The 19131-nt window shown below is 39.3% G+C and overlaps 1 protein-coding gene across 1 annotated transcript in view; it reads right to left on the reverse strand.

Moving 5' to 3' along the window:
* Positions 1-19131, reverse strand: part of FRAS1 (Fraser extracellular matrix complex subunit 1) — a 461942-nt gene that overhangs the window by 223019 nt on the left and 219792 nt on the right. Inside the window, exons 15-18 of the mRNA XM_090266724.1 lie at positions 16742-16885; positions 9721-9861; positions 7878-8018; positions 6394-6570 (exon numbers count right to left, since the gene is read on the reverse strand). Of these exons, the coding sequence (XP_090122850.1) occupies positions 6394-6570; positions 7878-8018; positions 9721-9861; positions 16742-16885 (603 nt within the window). The remainder of the gene's footprint in view (positions 1-6393; positions 6571-7877; positions 8019-9720; positions 9862-16741; positions 16886-19131) is intronic.

Raw genomic sequence — 19131 nt, forward strand, 5'->3', positions numbered from 1 at the left:
GAAATAAAAAACAAAGCATCTGGGTTGGAAAGAAGAAAATATTTCTTGAGCAACTATGTCCTTTATTAGATCCCAGGATCCCCTATTGCTAAATTATTCTCTAGCTGGTTCCTTCTAAACCTCAATTTCTTCATCTATAAAATAGGAGTAAATGTAAATTCACAGGATCTCAATAAACTTCTTGGTTGTAAGTAATTTATAAACTACAAAGTGATATATATACGTGTATGTGTGTTTAAGACTCTTTGTTAAAAGATTAAAAGAGGTTCTCACAAGATAGAAGGATCATAGGTAGGATTTAGAGATAAAATTAAAAATGCCTAGTTAAATTTGAATTTCAAGTAAACAATGAATAATATTTTAGAATATCTCAGGCAATATTTGGAACATATCTGTACTAAAAAAAATTCATTTTTTTAATTTGAAAAACACAGGATAGGGCAAAAACAGAGTTGCAGTTATGAGTATGTGAAACAAGAAGTTTATTCTTATGTTATTATTAATTATTGTATTAGTCTCCATACAAACAACTATAAACTTATTTTTGCTCCACCTTGTATTTTTCCTAATTCTATATTTTTAAATATATTTTATTGATTATGCTATTATAGTTGTCCCAAATTTTCCTCCTTTGCCCCCCTCTACCCAGTATTCCCCATTCCCTCTGCCAATCCCCACCTTAGTTAATGTCCATGGGTCACGCATATAGGTTCTTTGGCTACTCCATTTCCTATATTGTTCTTACCATCCCCCTATTTATACTGTATCTACCAATTTGTACTCCTTAATCCCTACATCTTTCATCCCATTCACCCCCCTCCCCCTCCCAACTGATAACCTTCCAAATGATCTCCATATTTATGATTCCCTTTCTGTTCTGCTTGATTGCTTAGTTTGCTTTTTAGATTCAGTTGCAGGTAGTTGTGAATTTATTGCCATTTTAATGTTCGTAGTTTTGATCTTTTTCTTAAATAAATCCTTGTAATATTTTACATAATAATATTATTTCATACAATAATATCTTGAGATGATTAACTTCTTTAGCTTTACCTTGTCTGGGAAGCACTTTATCTGCCCTTTGAGTCTTCATCCACTCCACTGTTGATAACCTGTAAGTTTTTCTTTATTTCACTTAGTGTAACCTTCATTTCTGCCTGGGTATTTTTGTTGTTGTTGTTTTTTTTTTTACTGTTGAAGTATCCAGGAACTCCTGGAGTATCCTGATAACCAATGTTTTGAACTCTGCAACTGATAGATTGTTTATCTCTATTTTGTTTAGTTCTTTTCCTGGAGTTTTCTTCTGTTCTTTCATTTAAGCCATATTTCTTTGTCTCCTCATTTTGGCAGCCTCCGTGTGTTTGTTTCTATATATTTAGTAGAGCTGCTTTGACTCCTTATCTTAGTAGCGTGGCCTAATGTAGAAAAAGTGCACCCGTAAGTTGGATGGGGTAGAGCCTTAAGTAATCACCTGGTCAGGGCAACCTATGAGAACCGCATTGATGGAGTCTCAGATATGGTGTCACAGCTCTGTGGCTTTGTGTAGGAAAGGGCTCAGAAAAGGGACAATGGCTGCTGCCTGTACTCTGGAGTTTTGTCCAGCGGACAGCTGTCCTCTGACACTCGCCCTGATGCCAGACACTTCAGTTTCTCCCCACTTGTCACTGGTGGCCTTCAAACTGCTGCCCCAGTGCTGGAGCCCAGAGGGAGTGAGTCTGTGTAAGTCCTAAGTCCTAAGGCCCTTTAAGAGGAGACAGCTGAGAATCCCACAGTTTCTTCTGTTGCCCCAACCTCCACTTGTTTTTACAGCCAGAAGTTTTGGGGATTTATCTTCCTGACACTGGATCCCTGGGGCAGGGTGGTCTGGTGTGGGGCTAAGATCCCCTGCTCCTGAGGGAGGTATCCCTCCCAATTGGATGTGAGATGACCATTCTGCATCTCACATCTCTACCCCTCCTACCCATCTGGGTAAATGTGACTTCTTTAATACCTTGGTTGTCATACTTCCTTCCATACAGCTTGATTTTCTGACAATTCTGAGTGATAACTGTTTTGTAATTCAGTTCTAATTTTTGCTGTGGTTTATGAGAAGGCAAGTCATGTTTACCTATGCCTCCATCTTGACCAAAAGCTAATTCCGTACGTACTTTCATTTGCTGTATCTGGGTAACTTAGTAATAGACTTTTTTCTTATCTGCATTTTTAAGTTTCTGTAATATGTATAACGCTGGCAATGAAAAGAAATAGAAATTGGCATTTTTAAAAACTGCTTCATTAGCAAGAAGCATACCAGTGATAAAGTGATGAGCTTATCCTTCTTTAATGAGAGGCTTTCCTTACTCAACCCATGGTCAGTGGACCAGGAGCAGCAGTCTCACCTGAGAGCACATAAGAAATTCAGACACTCAGACCCCACACAGACCTACTAAATCTGAATCTGCCTCTTAACAAGATTCCCAGGAAACTCCAATGAGAAGCTCTGCTCTTGAGACTTGAACTAAAAGCTAAGTTTTCCAAATAGCTGAATCCTTTCATAGAGATTTTTTTTTTAAATCCTCAATAAGAGTGGAAGGAAAATCTGAAACTGAGTTGAACAACCTCACCTAAAGCCAGGAACATCAGTGAGAAAGAGGAGAGGCCTCCCAGGGACGGGAGCTCCAGGTCCTCCATCTTATCCATCCACCGTGGACTGCTGTGTGTTCAGGCTGCACAGTCATTAAATGACTTTGGGAGGCACCAGTCAGACAAATGACCATGAACATGGTGCCCCTGGAGCTGTGCAGCTGAGTGACTCCTATCCGGCTCTCAGAGAGGCACGGAAAACTAGCTAGCGGGAAAGACATATGAGGAAGTAAGTGATGGTTTTTTGATGTTGTTTTAGAGGGCGCATGGGTTTTTATTGATTTGTAATTTGTTTGTTTTATTTTAGCAGGAGGGTTTATGGGTGTTTCTTGCATTTTGTGTTTGTTTTTGTTTTAACTTGAATCTGTCAATGTGAGTGAACAGTCAGTTAAACAGATGAGATCTACTTTAGATAAAATTATTAAAATCCTTTTAATGAATTCTAAATGTTAATATTTAGTAAACATGAACAAATTTGGTCAACTACCAAATGCTTCCAAATTATCTAACAATTAGTAACAGACTCTCCTCTGTACCAGCAATTCCAGCCATGTGAAAAAGAAGCATGATGTCAAAGCTCGATTTTCTGGCATACCCACGTTCATTTCGGAGGATGAGCCAAAAACACAGGACAAACACATGCAGGTAGCTGTCTCCAAACCACCAGAGCACATTCACATTAGAGGCCACCTCAACCCTTTCACTCCTTTTCTTTCATTACTCTTTGTGGGCATCAAAGCACAGACCACTAGCCAAGTGTATACCATGGGCTTTGCTGCTGCTATAACTATTCACTTACTTCTTTATTATCTGTTTCTCTCGCTAGAATATAAATTCCATGAGAACAGGAATTTCATCTGACTCATTCACAAGTATACTCCCAGGACCTAGACGATGCCTGGCACCCAGGAGGCACTCGGTAAACATCCATAGAGGAAATAAATAGACTGTCCTGTAGCTACTAATAAACAGTGTTCTCTTTGGTCACTGTATATTAATTCTATATTTTTTCATACTTTTATCACAGACTTGGATTTTAGTCAAATATCTTGAATAAATTTTTGCTTCATCCTCCACTAGATAATGCCTGGTTTTCTCTTGTAGCTCGGAGAAAAAACTTTCATAATAACTGATACCATTTCAGACTCTTAAGTAAATCGCTTCTTCCTATAACACATCTGCTTCTCACTTTCAGTAGCTTCAGTTATATTCTAATCACTCCATACTGCAGTCTCAGAGAAGGGAAGAAGGCGAATTTGAGAAAACAGTTGTTTTTCTCTTCCTTATAGAAAAGCACTTGAAATCCAAGGTACTGTAAAACAAAATCCTTACTGGCACACACACACAAACTCTAGCCTTTCTAAATGTTCTGCAAAGAGGCAAGGATATTTCTGGGAATGTGGGAGAAGGACAGCCCAATGCCATATTATAGCACTTCTGAGCCTGATTTCACAGACAGCACTTTGGAAAAATTGAAAATGGAACAGATTGTGGGGAGACAGGAGGGTTTCTGGAGATACAGGATGAGTGAATACATTAATCAACACATTTCGTACTCAGGTAGGGTTCGAAACAATTGGTGCTTGCACTCAGTTTCCCTATGAATCTTGAGCAATCAATTAACCTCTTTCTGCCACATTCTCATCACTTACAAATTTAGTACAACAATCTACCTAGCGGAGATTGCACAGAGATTTGCTAATAAATGAGAGTAGACAGCAATATGTGTGATACTTAATTATATTCTATTAACTAGCATGAAATCACGGGGCTACAAGCAGTTAAGAGGTCAATCTGGTTCTTTCACCCAGGACCACAATTAAACCATTGCAGAGGGATTAGATTCTAACCCTTAAAGAAGTCTGTACAAAGGAATTCCCAGAAAAACACCCCTCTGTCAATTTATGCTGTCACAAACCTACAGTCTTAGCACATGGGGCTGCTGCCCCTTCATTGAGCATAATGCAATCATATCATGGTTTAGGGCATGACTATTAGAGTCCCAATGGACTCTATTCTGCACTGGCTACATGACTTTGAGCAAATTACAGCCTTAACGTCCTCAAGCTTCAGTTTCTTCTTCTCTAGTTGTACCACTGACCCCATAAGGTTGGTAACAGGACTGAGTAAATTAATAAGTATGGCACTTTTTACAGTGCCTGGCTCGTGATTTGTGTACCAAATCACCAGTAACATTACTTCCTGGCTGAATAACCCAGGTCACTATAATTTTCACTTACAACATAACTTTAAAAATGTTAATCATTTTATTTTTAATATAGTGCTCAAAATTGTAGAAAGAAGCTATCTATGCAAAGTAGCCTGGGAAGATTTCTTCTTGATTTCTCCTGGGACCAGAGGGGAAGACTGTGTGATGTGCCTTTGGAAGACATTGGCTCTCTCAGTAGCAAGAGATTCCCATAGTTCACCAACGGTCATGGCAACAGAGCCTGGGGATGTAAGGGACCACAGAGAACTTGGGCAATGCATACATGGGTTATAACCAGGATGTCTGGAGAGCAGTGACCCTTCCTCCAATTTTAGGTACCAATGTAAATCTCCTGGGACCCTGACGCTTAGCAGGGAGCAAGAAGTTACCCCTATAGTGATCCTGAACACCTGAGTTTATGGACTGAAATTTATACCAATTGAGCATGGGGGCTTTAGAATATACCAAGCACTTTCACACTCCTAACCTCCTTTGGCCCTGGCAATAAGCCACTGTGAAAGAAAATTATCCCTGTTCTAATGCAATAAATGCAAAGGCTCAGAGAGCTTAAGTATCTAGCCTGGGGTCTCTATATTCCAATTCTGTACACTTCCTCCTATGCCATATGCGTCACTGTATCCAAAATCTTTTAACCTAACCTTGAAATATGGCATTTCCATGTGAGGATGCATCCCAATGTGAAATGGAAGCCACTTTAATAAGTGGGCCTATAGGGTATAAAATTGCACCTGCAGCATTTTTAGAGTTATGCTGCAAAAATAAAAACTCCAAGCTATGCACAGAAAAAAACCTCAGATATATGAGTATTATAGCAAAACAGTAAAGGCTATTGGGTTTAGGTGGGGAGTGGTGGGCAGATTATTTTTCTATTTTTTCTATATTCAAAATTTTCTTTAATGACACACATGTTATGCTTATAATTGGAAATATGAGTAATAATTTTCAAGTAGTTTGGGAGTCAAATAATTCACAGCAAGGTAACTTCTTATAGGAGCAGAGAAAGGCCTCCCTTATTTCTCAAGGAATCTCATATATATACACATACACATATATCCTCTTTATCTCCTCAACCACTCATAGATGATCTAGCTAGTAAGTCAAATTATTCAGGATGGCATCAATTTTCTATAGATGCTATGCCAAGGCAATGGCAAGAATCACTTCTAAATTTTGACAGAAGTCCAGATTTTGCCCTGAAGGAACTAATTCATATTCAGAGTAGCAAATTAGAAGAAAGAGTAGAATTCTACAATGAGCATCACGTCTTTCATAGCTACTCATACTGGTCTCTGAAAGAATTCCTATCTGGAACTACTGAGTATGACTTTGGGGACAGTGGGGTAACAGGAAGTAGCTCTTTCAGATCACTTGTTATTTATAAAGGTAAGAATGACATCAGCAGGGGACCCTCTTCGGCATGTCAGTCTTCTGCTTCATCCAATGCACCATTCTTATGTGAAAACAAAGATCTTCCTGGACGTGGTTACACCTCACAGGATCTCTCAAGAAAGTACGTAACATTTTCTCAACTCGTGCTCACTCACCTTCACACAGCCCAGTGTTCTCCAAGTAAAACTGGGCACCGCACCGGGGCCGACACTCGCCAGAGGTGACATTTGCACCAGAAAGCTGCTCAACTTGCAGTCCTTCCTCTGGCTTCTTACACCGGGTACAGTGAGAGCGCTCTGGACCCACACAAGCCAAGCAAGAGGAGTGGCAGGCTGCCAACGTGAATAAAACGCAGAAAACAATCCAAGGATCATATACACATTGCAACCAAGGGAAGTCTGTTATTAAATCAAAACCACTTAGAGAAGTTCACCAGATCCATCCTTTCAGAATACCGTTTTTCTAGTGTGCTATACAAAACACAGGGTGATAATAATAATATGTGAGGGGCAAAATGAGGGCGAGGTTAAATAGTCATATGCCTCAGGTTCTATATGAGTTGACTAACTTGATCATTAAAAACAAACAAAACCCCTGCAAACTGGACAATATTGGCTTGGTTCTCTAGAGAAACACATTCACTGAATGGCGATTTAATATTATGTCCTCAGTTTTATTGGAGATTTTAAGAAGCGTTCACATAAAGGCCATTACTGTGGGGTTTTTTTTTTTTTTTTTTTTTTTTTTTTTAGCAAAAACGATCATTGTGTTATTGTCCTTTATGTTATTCATTGCCCATGATATAGGGATCCAGGCAACAAATTCCTTTTAGAATTTATGTGAGGAAAGACTACTTTTCTAAACTAGGAAGAGGCCTCTTTTGAGCAGCCAGAAGAATATCACAATCCATCACAGTTTCTTGTTTTACTGGGCTACTGGTGAATATCAAAGCCAAATGGAGTACTTGAATTATCTCAGGCCCACATTTTACTACAATGAACTTTCCTATTCTTCAAAAGACTCACTAAGTTTTCCTTTTCATAATATTTATTGCAGCTGGCTGTTTTAAAAACATTCTTTTTATAAGTACTCTTAAGCTTTTTCCTAAGGTGCTCTGTGCATAAATAAATATAAGTTAATTTCACTTAAGTGTTTGCTTCCAAAGTTCTAGTTTGAAAAGGCTGAAATGATAGTGCCCTCCCAAGGAGCCCAAAGCCTATTTGGCAAACAGCTATTAAGATTTTCTATTTTACTCAGCCCAGAGGCATTGCTAGTGACTCAGTGTGCTCAGCAGTATCATTAACAAAAAGAGGTTCTTCAGGGAAAAACAAAATGAAAACTAAGAGAAACATCATCAATGCTAGAAGAATAGTAAAATGAAGAAATAAGAGTGGTTTTAATATATGGTAAAGAAAATGACATTCCTTTGAAGGATGGCCAGAAAAATCATGAATGGTGGGTGTCTTCACAAATATTCAAACTTGATTTTTCAGATTATCTCTTGGTAATGAAAAAAAGCATATGATGTATGCATAGCCCTACAAGATATACTAGTGGAAAAGTTGAACTGAAAAGTAACATAAATCTATATCCTTATGATGGGAAATTCTCTGAAGAATAAGCTGGACACCAGCAATACCTTTGCAGACCCCATGGTCAGGGTAGGAGCCCTCTCCACAGCTGGGCAGACAATGGCCTTGGTGCAAGGCCTGGGGGCGGGTGCAGGCTGTGCAGTGAGAAGCCGTGGGTCCAGAGCAGCTGGCGCACGAGTTATGACAAACTAAGGAAGAGAGTGAGAGATGAACACAAAGGGACCAAGGTGGCTATAGAGCCCACTTCTTGGTTGGGCTCCTGATGTGCTAGGAAGCCCTCTCCTCTATCACTCTCAATCCTGCTTCAGCTCTCCCAGCAAAAGAAAAGTTGTGTTAGGAGGCAGTTATATTACCACAACTCCCCATATTGCCCAATTAGCCATCTTGTATCCACGTTCTATCTGTTATTTGCTAGCTATCCTGTAGTGTTTGTATTGTGTTTTATACACATTACCACTTTTAATCTTCACTGTAACATTATAAAGTAGTTACTATTAACCTCATTTTACAGGTCTGGAATTTTAAAAATTAACCTAAGATCACAGAGCTAATCAGTAGCAGGTCTGGAATTTAGCCCTAGGTCTGTCTGAGCCTAAGATTCCCCACCTGGGTAGGAATGAGTGGAAAGTTTTGAGTGTCAGGAGCAGTGGAATTTGGACTGTCTTGTCCATTAATTTATCTATTCCCTTCACCAAGTCTGGGTATCTCCAGGCCTAGTTTCCTAGGAATATGCACAGTGAGAGGTTAGACTAAATGCTCATTTAAGGTACTTCCAGCTTAGATGTTCTGAGACTCTAAATAAAAATTACATTTAAGAATCTGACCACTACATAAGACAATGTCAGACACACATATCCCCTACTTTGGTCCTAGGTGGTAACAGTGGGTATCTCTGACTCTAAGAGACAGATGGTACCCTGGCCTGTCCAGAGTAAGATACTGAAAGAAGGTTCCAGAGGACAATGGTCAGGAGCTAGGAGAGAGAAATATAGAGATAGGAGAAGACCCTTGAGGACAGGGTACTGAGGAAAAGGGCTGAAGAATGGATGAGTAAAGAGGTTGGAAGACAAAGGACAGGTTGATAAGAGATTGATGAACAAGTCGAAACATCTTGGCACTAACAGACACGAGGTAGAAGTGAGAATGTGTGCACATGCCTCAGAGGTGAGGTACAACCTAGGCAGCAGGAAGTTCCCAGAGTTGCTCATAAGGGAAAACAGAAGTCAAGCACATATAAATTGAACTTTATAAAGTATCAGAAGGGAATGTTTCATCCTTTAGGTTGTATAAGTTTGAAAGGAACAATACATAAACAGCACATAAGACCAAATTTTCAGTAGCTGCAGACTTCAGTTTTACATGCTATCAAACTTGGTTAAGTTTTTATTGTATGTTTGTGATGTGGCGTAGTTGCCAATATACATGGATGGGCAAAGTAGGTTTACAATTGTGAGTGTGTGAAACAGATTTTATTCTTGTATTATTATTTATTTATTAATTATTGTATTATCCACTTTATTATTATCAATCCACTTTTGCTCACCCCGTATGTGTTTATAAATACCATCTAAGTAATAATTCTGTCATACCTATGACCTACATTAGGGTGGTTTACAAGCATATGAAGGTCTTAAAGATGTTCTTGGCATTTCAAAAGGACCAAATGATCTCTAATGATGATTGATACATATTAGTCCTTTATTTAATCACTCTAGTCCCCCAGGATCCACCCATATCTCCCACTCTCATACTAAATACACATAGGCTATCTAATAAAAAAGCTATTTTTTTTAATTTGACATTTTCCCATCATACACACAAATTCCCAAGTGAGCAGCATATAGCACCCAATATAGTTGATGATGATGATGGTGATGGCCTCTGTCTTACCTTTGCATCTGCCAGTGGCATCGGTGTAGTACCCACCAGGGCATTCAGAAATGCACCTGCCATCATGCAACACTGTCTTCTCAGCACAGGAAAGACATCTGGGACTACTGGGGCCACAATTTTTACAGGATTGGTCACAAGCTAAGGAAGAGGAAAACCCATTAGAGAAAGTCAATAGTGAGCCAAGGGAGCAGAGAAGTCTATTCTTTACAATGTCCACAGTTGGTATCGACATAGTAATCTCATTCTCTGGCTGCTCAACTGAGTTCTGTTTCCGTGATTCCAGTATTTCAAAGGACTCTGCACTTTCTGTTTCCACAGTTGAAGAAACAAAGAATTATTTATTGCACTAAGCATAACAAATACTCTGAGGCATTCCTCCTCCCCCCAACCCAGTGTATCCAATTTAAAATAGGATTTAAGGTAAAATGGCCTTGGAGGTATAGTTGCCAGATTTAGCAAATAAAAATACCAGATTTCCAGTTAAATTTGAATTTCAGATAAATAATGAATAATTACTTAATTTAAGTTTGTCCCAAATATTTAATCTTTTATCTGGAAACCCTAGTTGGAAAAAGAATTCAGACACTCAAGAATTCTACTAAGCAAGTTTATACTATAAAAATGTTAAGTTATTGAACTTTCCCAATCTTCCAATATCTACTTAATCCTTTTTTCATTTATTTAGCCCCAAAAACATTTCTTATGCTCTGTGTCAGGCACTATTTCAGGTGGTAGAGACACAAACATCAAATCAGCTTGGTCTTTGCTTTAAGAGGCTTATGAGCCTAATAGAGAAAGACAGAAATATGTGATATGAGAAAAGCTATAGCTATCACTCAGATCAGTTTGTATAGGTACAAGGAAAATTCAAAAAAAAATGTGTGTGATATAGGAGATATGAAAGGTCAGGAAAGAATTCATGTAAGAGCAACCCTTGAACACTGTCTTGGGAAGTGAGTGAGAGCAGTGGAAATGAACTTCTGGCCTAAGCAAGGAACGGTGCAGGGCCTGGCAAAAACCTTGGGCTGTCCAGGGACTGAACAGCTCCATTCAGCTAGAAAAGTGGACAAGAACAGATTACATAAACTTGTATTCCAGACTCTACAGTCTAGACTCTCGCCCTGTGAAAGGAAGGTAGCGGGAGTCCCTGCCAAGTTTAATTACAATAGAAACATTGCCTTATTGGGTATAAGAAAGATTACTTTGGCTTCCATTTGGAGGGAAGTTTGGAGAGGCCAAGAAGGAGAGTTGGGAATCTAGCTGGAAGACCACAGCAATGCTCACAACAAGATGATCGGGGGTTGAATCAAGACTATAGAGAAAATGATAGGTTTGAGACCTGTGTAGAAGAAACTGTCTCAGATGGATTCCAGAGGTCTGGTCTGGGGGATGAGTGATGCCACCCATTAATGCAAGAAGGAGAGTAGGTGTGTGGGATTCTAATGGGCTCAGTCTTGGAAAAGTTGCAATCTGGTGCACAGCCCAACTTATTGTTTTGGAGTTCAGGGGACAAGCCCAAGGGTCATCACATACAGGTGGTTGTTGAAATAAAAAATAGTTGATTCATTCAAGAAAAGCATGAATAATAAGAAGTAGTAAAGGATCTGAGAGCACCATTTAATGAAAAAAGAAAGAACTAGCAAAAGTGACCAGGAATAAATAATACACAGGCAGAAGAGAAAACAGAAGTGTAATGGTTAAGAAGCCAAGGGAGGAAAAAGTTTCAAGAAGGGAGTCATTAAAAGTGCAGAAAGGACAAATAAAGTCTGAACATGGCTCACTAATCTTAGAAATTGAGATATGGGTGACCTGTACCACAGCCATTTAAGTGGAGTCATTAGAAAGAAAGTGAAGACCGTGATTATTAACTGCTCCTTAAAAGGCCCCTGGCTGTGAATGGATGGGGTCAGAGAGAGAAATAATTAAAAGGGTAAGAGGATACTTTGTGTCTCCAATATTGTAAAAGCTCAAGGCAAGAAGAGTTTAAATAATTATGCAAAGAATACCTAGGAGAAAAGGGGGATGTACATTCAAAAGTACAGGAGAGATTAGCTTTGGATAGACCAGAGGAAGGCCTCCTTTTCTGAGTGGAAGAAGGGGCGTGTGGGTTAATGCAGTTGTAGGTAAGTCTATGACTCCGTCCACTCTATACTCATGGATAAATACTTTAAAACCAAACAAAACAAACCTTCTCACCCTCAGAAAGTCAATGTTGAGATCTAGTCTGTCTATTCTCTTAATCCACCTAACCCATGTTAATTTTCTGAAAAGCATTTCAAAAACTTGGGAAGATGTAGGTCACAGGGGCAAATGTTCCACCCTGCATCCTGGAGGATTCAGCATCTCTCCAGAAGCAAACATGTAAGCAAGATAATATTCAGTAAGTAGTCAATGGCAATGATCTTTATACCAGAGAAAAGGAAAATCACCCCCTCAATTCATAACTAGAACAAAGAAGCAAAAATTAATCTAAAGAGCCTTTCCTCTAACCTTCCATAAATACTTCTGTAGTTGCCAGTTCTAGAACTGACATATAAACAGAACTAAAGAATCTTTAAGCTAAGTGGATTTCCCTAGAAATAAATAATAGAAAAGTTTTTTTAAATTTAGAACTAACCAACAATAGAAAACATTAGAAGTCGAACATGTTAAGACACACCTACTACAATACTTAAGAGTTTAATTTGTAAATTTAAATTAGGAAGGTGTCATTTTTTTCCCAAACTAGTCTATAACTTCAACACAGTAGTAACAAAAATTCCAGTTATATTTTATTAGGAATTTAATAAACATATTCTAAAGTCCATGAATAATTAAGTCAACTTCAAAAATAAAGAGGAAAGAAAAGAAAAATTTACCCAATCAGATACTGAGACACACTGCAAAACAATAGAAATTAATGAAAACATAAAACAAAACAATGTGAAATTTAGATTACTGGAATATCTCAGATACAAACCTATGTGCACACAGAATTTAATATAGTGATAAAAGAAAGATCTACAGAGAAGGTTAGATTGAATTACTAGATGATCTTGGGAAAACTGAATCATGAAATAAAGAAAAATAAAATTGGATCCATACTTAAACTCATATCCATAAGTGGACTCCAGATGGTTCAACAATCTCGGTTAAGATAAAACTGTCAGATTCATAGAAGAAAATGCAGAATAATTTCTTTGTGAACTTGAGCAGAAAAATATAATTCAAGTTCAAAATGAGCAGAACTCTTTTTAAAAACTGAAAATCAAAATGTTAAAGAAAAAAATTATGAATTAAAAATTCCTGTTCAACTCAGAGCACCATAATAAAAAAGGAAATACTGCATATTTGAGATTGTCAAGAGTTAATACCTATAACATACAAAGGACTCCATAAAGTCAATAATCAAAAGGCAGCAAGGCAAATAAAAAATGAGAAAAAAACACACTAAAAAAGCAATTTATAGAAGAGGAAATACAAAAGTCCAAAAGAAGTTGAAGATATTTTCAAGCTCAATAATCAAAATAATACAAATTAAAATTGGATGCCCCTGTATATCTATTGACCAGAGAAAAATTTAAGGCTTGATAATGCCAAATGGTGGCAAGGATATGGAAATGAGAGAGCCCTCATGCCTTAGAGTGTTGATGCTGGTGAGCTGCCTGGCACTACTTAGTCAAATAGAGAATATGCAGTCAAGAAACCAACAATTCTGCTCATGGGTTATCCATCCGAGGGAACTTCCCACACAGTTCATAAAGGTACAAGTTCAAGGCTGTTCTCTAGTGCTTTCTAGTGATAGCACATGGATAGAAGGAATCCAGGGAGGCCAGGAGAGTAGATGCATGAGCTATGCGGATAGAGACCAGGGAGGACTATGCAGCAGCAAGAAGAAAAGGGCTAGATTATACAGCATCATGAATGAACCTTAAAAACATAATGCTGAAAAAAAAGATGAGAACGATATGACCTCTATAATGCAATGTCATTAAATATACAATCACACAGTTATGCTTTTTGGGTTGCCAGTCCCCCCCATGCAGTCAAAAACTTGCATATAATTTTTTACTTCCCATAAACTTAACTACCCTCAGTATCTGTAGGGTACTGTATCCAAGACCCCCACAGATACCAAAGTCTGTGGATGCTCAGGTTTCCTATATACCCTGACATAGGTCAATGCATACAGGAAGTCCTCTGCATCTGCTAACTCCATCCATAAATTGAAAATAGTACAAGTATTTATTGAAAAAAATCTGCATATGTGGACCTCCACAGTTCAAACCTGTGTTGAGGGTCAACTGTGCTCAAAATGACAATAGCCAGTTTATATAAGCCCGTAAAAACAAAAAGAATTTAAATAAATAAAATAGTTATCTAGGTGAAGGAGGGAAATGAGGATAAAAGGAAGAAAAGGAAGAAAAAAGAAGTGAATGGTTAACAGAAACCTCTGAACTTGCTTTGATTTTGATGCTAGCTAGAGTCAGGAAAGCCTTCTTAATAGGACAAGTTTTTAAATGACTAAAGAATGATGTGGTTTTGTCCTTTGAATTTCCTCGCCCTTCATATCTAATATTTGTAAAACTCAAAGCATGTACCACAGATGAACTTGGTTACTGTAAATTCTTTCAAGCAGGACATACCACTCTTTATAACCGGTTATTCTGGATTTTTTTCAGCACTTGACTTTGAGATTTCTACAGATATGGGCTGCTTGGTTACAAATTATTAAACCAACACGAGCATGTTTTTATCTTGAATAGCACTAATCTGAATTGGAAATGAGTCAGCATTATCAGCACCAGACGTCTTAATTAACATTCCGATACCAATCAGTGACTTGGTTCACCGTTGTTTAGGAAATATCATGGATATTTCTGAAGGCATTTGATTAAAACTTAGAGAACTTTTAACAATTTTATGAAAAGTATAAACTTCAATCTTATCTATCAAAAGGCTTGTTGATCAATGCCAAAGGCATTGCCAAATCTTGCATTGTGCTAAGCAATAGAGAAGGCATTCAGTAATTGCTTGATCAATTGATTGATTGACTGACTGTCAGCAATGGTCCATCCTGCTGTTTGGAAGTTTTCTCAATCCAGATAGTACCTTCTCAGTATTAGGTTAGTGTCATGGCTCCTTGTTAGTGACAGCAGACAGCCTCCATGGGGACTTAAGGAGTAAATACCTTTAGGCCTTTGGATTAGTCCAAATTTGACATCCACTGACCTTTACAGAATACATGTGGCTTAATTGAGCAGGAAAGAGAGACTGGCAGAAAAAGGTGAAAATTCTGTAGCCAATGGCAGCCTGGCCTTTCCTTCCTTGTTCTCTCCCAAATCCACACAATAGCCACCTGTGATTTGCCCAAATCCAATGATATTTTTCACACCAGTGAAGCTGATGAATGTCTGCACAGCTTTAAGCAAGCAGCTGCTAAGAGCAATCTCTCTTCCCTAAGGCAAATGGATTTGTTGGCTCCCCAAGATCATCTCATTACTGCTATTGGCCTTTGTATTGGTATGACCACCACTGCAAACTCAGTTGTTCACTGTCAGATGGCTGCCTGTTTGGCAACATTTATAGGGGCAGCAAAATGATCTAAAGACTAAAAAGAGGAAGGAGCAGAAGAGAAAAAGGGAAGAGGAAAATAGAAAAAGGAGAGAGGGAAAATCAGGCAGAGGTGCATGAGGGGGGATCATATTATAGCGAACAGTGGGTGGTTAAGAGGTGGTTAAGATCTACAGCCAGAGATCAAGGCTTCTGCCCAACTCAACCCCTTATCAGCTGTGTGATCTTAGGCAAACTGTGTTTCTTTATCAGGAAAATGAGGATGCTGCTAATAACTATCTCATAAAATTGTTGTGAGGATTAGATACCCAACACACAGTACCTACTAGGCCAGGCATTGTGCTGAATGCCTTGTTTACTTTAACTCGATCCTCTCAACAGCCTTCTGAGGAGGATGTGCATTGATTCCCCATTGTTGCTGTAACAAATTACCAGAAACTCATTGGTTTAAAACAACACAAAGTTATAGCTCTAGAGGTCAGAAGTCCTAAAATCAAGGTTTTAGGAGAGCTGCATTCCTTCTGGAAGCTCAAGGGGGTGGAGGAGGGCTCCATTTCCTTGTCTTTTCCAGGTTCTCAGGGTTTCCTGCAAGCTCATGGGCACTTCCTGCCATCACTCTGACCTCTGCTTCCATCTCTGATGTTCTTTTCTGACTCCTACCCTCAAGGACCCTTGTGATGACGCTGTCCCAGCTGGGCAATCCAAAATGATCTCCCATCTCAAGATTCTTAACTTAATTATACCTCCAAAACTCCTTTTGCCATAAAGGCAGCATAATCACAAGTTACGGTGATTAGGATGTGAACATCTTTGAGGGGCCATTATTCTGCCTACCAAAGGTGCTACTATTATCCCCACCTTACAAATGGGAAATGGACACGTGGAGAGATTAAGTAACTTGCCCAAGATCATGTTTTTTCACCATACTTTTCTGCTTCTCAATGGGTTAATGTTTATAATGCACTTGGAACAGTGCCTGGCACAAGGACTCTAGAAGCTGGGTTAACTGTTATTGTCATGTAGTGGGTGTCTTGTGAAGACAAGAACTGCTTCAGCTTTAAGTCAATGGCACCAAAAGGCAAAGGCAGGTCTGCCCTTGGCTGGCCTCAAAATGTCTTTGTCTCCATGCATATCTGGAAGGCAGTCTGAAGTTGATGGCAAGTTTGGGATTTGGAGAAAGGAAGCCCTGCTCCTGTCCCTTCATTGGGGTGTCTGAAGCAAGCAGCCCAATTCTCAGTCTTTATCTGCAGAACAAAGTAAGAACAAATTGTATGTGTGTGTGTGGCGGGGGGTGGTGGTGGTTAAATGGGATCTCTCCAAGTGAAAAACACATGTTCTTTTGTGAACAACCACTTGCACTTTTTTTTAGTATAAGAAACATTGGTTATTGGTTCTACGGTTTGACTTAAAACAGGGGACACTGGGAGAGGAAAAGACATTCTGGCATGCAGACTTCGGCACCTACCCCTGCAGGTCCCCTGCTTGTTGTAAAAGCCGTCGCCACAGCTGCTCTCACAACTGCCCTCCCTCAGCACTTGGAAGGGGTCTCTGCAGGCCAGGCAGTGCTTCTCCAGGGGACCCCAGCAGGCTGCACAGGTCTCGTGGCAAGCTGCAGGCAAACAGCAACATCAGTGAACCATCTAGAGTAGAAAGGACTGGTCAGTTTTTCCTGGAAAAGTTTTGAAATATATAAGGAAAATGTTGGCTCCTTCATTCCTAAACCACTATGCACATATGTATACCCCAGGGGAACCCCCCCCCAAAGAAACAACACCTATTTCTGTTGGCCAGAAGTTTCAATAAGTTATTGTGAAAAAACAAAAACAAACAAACAAAAAAAAAGAGAAATCAAGAACTTTTGAATACTGGAAATCACAGGGAAGAAAAGCATAATGTTCTAGACAAAGCTGACCTAATGAGTTCAGATGGTGCTCCATCACACTGCCCCTATAACTACACAACAGCACCCTCGGGATAACCACTCCTATCTCCAGTACCATCAAGAACCAGCTAAGGAAGGATGCCGCATCCTTGAGTCCTTGACTAGACCTTGAAAGACTTGGTTCCACCTGATTGTATTGCTTTTTTCCATCCCTTTCCATCTCTCTCCTCTTCCTCTCCCTCTCCATACCCTCTTCTGTCCTCCCTCACAACCCTTTCAATCTCCCTCGGTCTCTGGTTACCCCCAGTAGCATCTTCTCTAAACACGTATCTTGAGGACTCACAGAGCCCATCTTTTCCTTACACTTTAGGTTTCAATGTTCCTAAACCACATTTGTTCCTTTAAGACTCCAAAACTTCCACCTCTCCCAGCATTTATTTTTTATTTCTCTTTTGCTTTGCCCTTCATCTTATAGCAAATCTGTAAAGAGAGACCTATTCTGAATGAGTATACTCAGACTTAACTCTTTGTATGGCTAATTCAACCTTTGCTTTTGTTAATGCATCCTAATTTTCAAAATGTTTGCTTCACAATGGAACACAACCTGCTTTGCAAACGTATTCATTCTGATTAAAACTGGTAAGAAGAATGCCGTAGCTGATTGTAAGTGAGCTGGGATTTTACTTAAGTAATTTAATTAGGCGTCCCTTTGGAATCAAAAGAAAAGATACCTATGTTGCAACTCTCAAGATCCAATCCTCTCTTCTCTGTTCTAAACTGCACAGGAAAGCCTTAATTTCAGGCTTTTCTCCCCAACCAATTTAGAGAAAATTACAAATTGTGTTAAGTGTTAGCAGGGCTATTTGATAAAGAATAAAAGTGGTGCTCTGGCCCAGTGACTCAGTTGGTTGGAGCATCGTCCCATGCACGAAAGGGTGGCGGGCTTGATCCCTGATCAGGGCACATACCTAGGTTGTAGGTTCAATTCCCTGTTGGGGCATATATCCAAGACAACTGATTGATGTTTCTCTCTCAGATTGATGTCTTTCTCCTTCTCTCTCTCTCAAACCAATAAACATTCCTTGGGTGAGGATTTAAAAAAAAAAAAGAGTAACAGTGGTGAAGGTTGTAAGGACCAGCTTTACATAGATCTAAAGGATGAGAAGCAGCCAGTCATGGAGAAAGTAAAAAATGACCCAAAGTTCTTGAGAAGGGGAGGAGCCTGGGGATTCAAGGACCAGATGGCTGCCCTCATGGCTGGTGCTGGTGCTGATGCTGGTGCTGGTGGGGGTGGGGCAGAGTGAGGCAGAGTGGCTGAGTCACTACTGGAGGAGAGGCAGAGACACAGTCAATCCCGGCCTTGGAGACCACAGAAAGAAATTAAGAACGGGTTTAAGCAAGACAGAGCAGCAATTTTCAACTTTTATCATCTCAAGGCACATATAAACTAATTACTAAAATTCTACAGCACACCAAAAAATATATAATTTTTTTTGCTGATCTGACAAAAATAATAGGTATCATTTTAACTCATTCGCATTGGACAGCTATTGTTGTGTTGGCTGTTGCCATTTTTTTGTTTGTTTTTTTGTTTTTTAAATATGTTTTATTGATTATGCTGTTGCAGTTGTCCCAATTTCTTTTCCCTCTGCTCCCCTTCACCCAGTGACCCCCCTCTCTCCAGTTGTCCCTGCCTTAGTCCATGCCCATTGGTTGTGCATATAGTTCTTCTCAACATCTTCCTGTCTATTCCATTCCCTCCTACTATGCTTCTTAATTCCTACATCATCTCCCTCCCTTTTTCCCCTTCCCCCTCTCCACTGACATCCCCCCAATATGTTTACCATACCTATAATTCTTTTTCCCCTCTCATTGCCTACTTAGTTTGCCTTTGTTTCAGTTCCCTAGCTTCTGTTGTTGGTTGTTGTGATACAGTTTTCATTTTAATGTTCATAGTTTTGATCCTCTTTCTC

Source organism: Furipterus horrens, unplaced genomic scaffold, assembly GCF_987537825.1.
Source record: "Furipterus horrens unplaced genomic scaffold, mFurHor1.1.pri manual_scaffold_2, whole genome shotgun sequence".
Classification (NCBI taxonomy): domain Eukaryota; kingdom Metazoa; phylum Chordata; class Mammalia; order Chiroptera; family Furipteridae; genus Furipterus; species Furipterus horrens.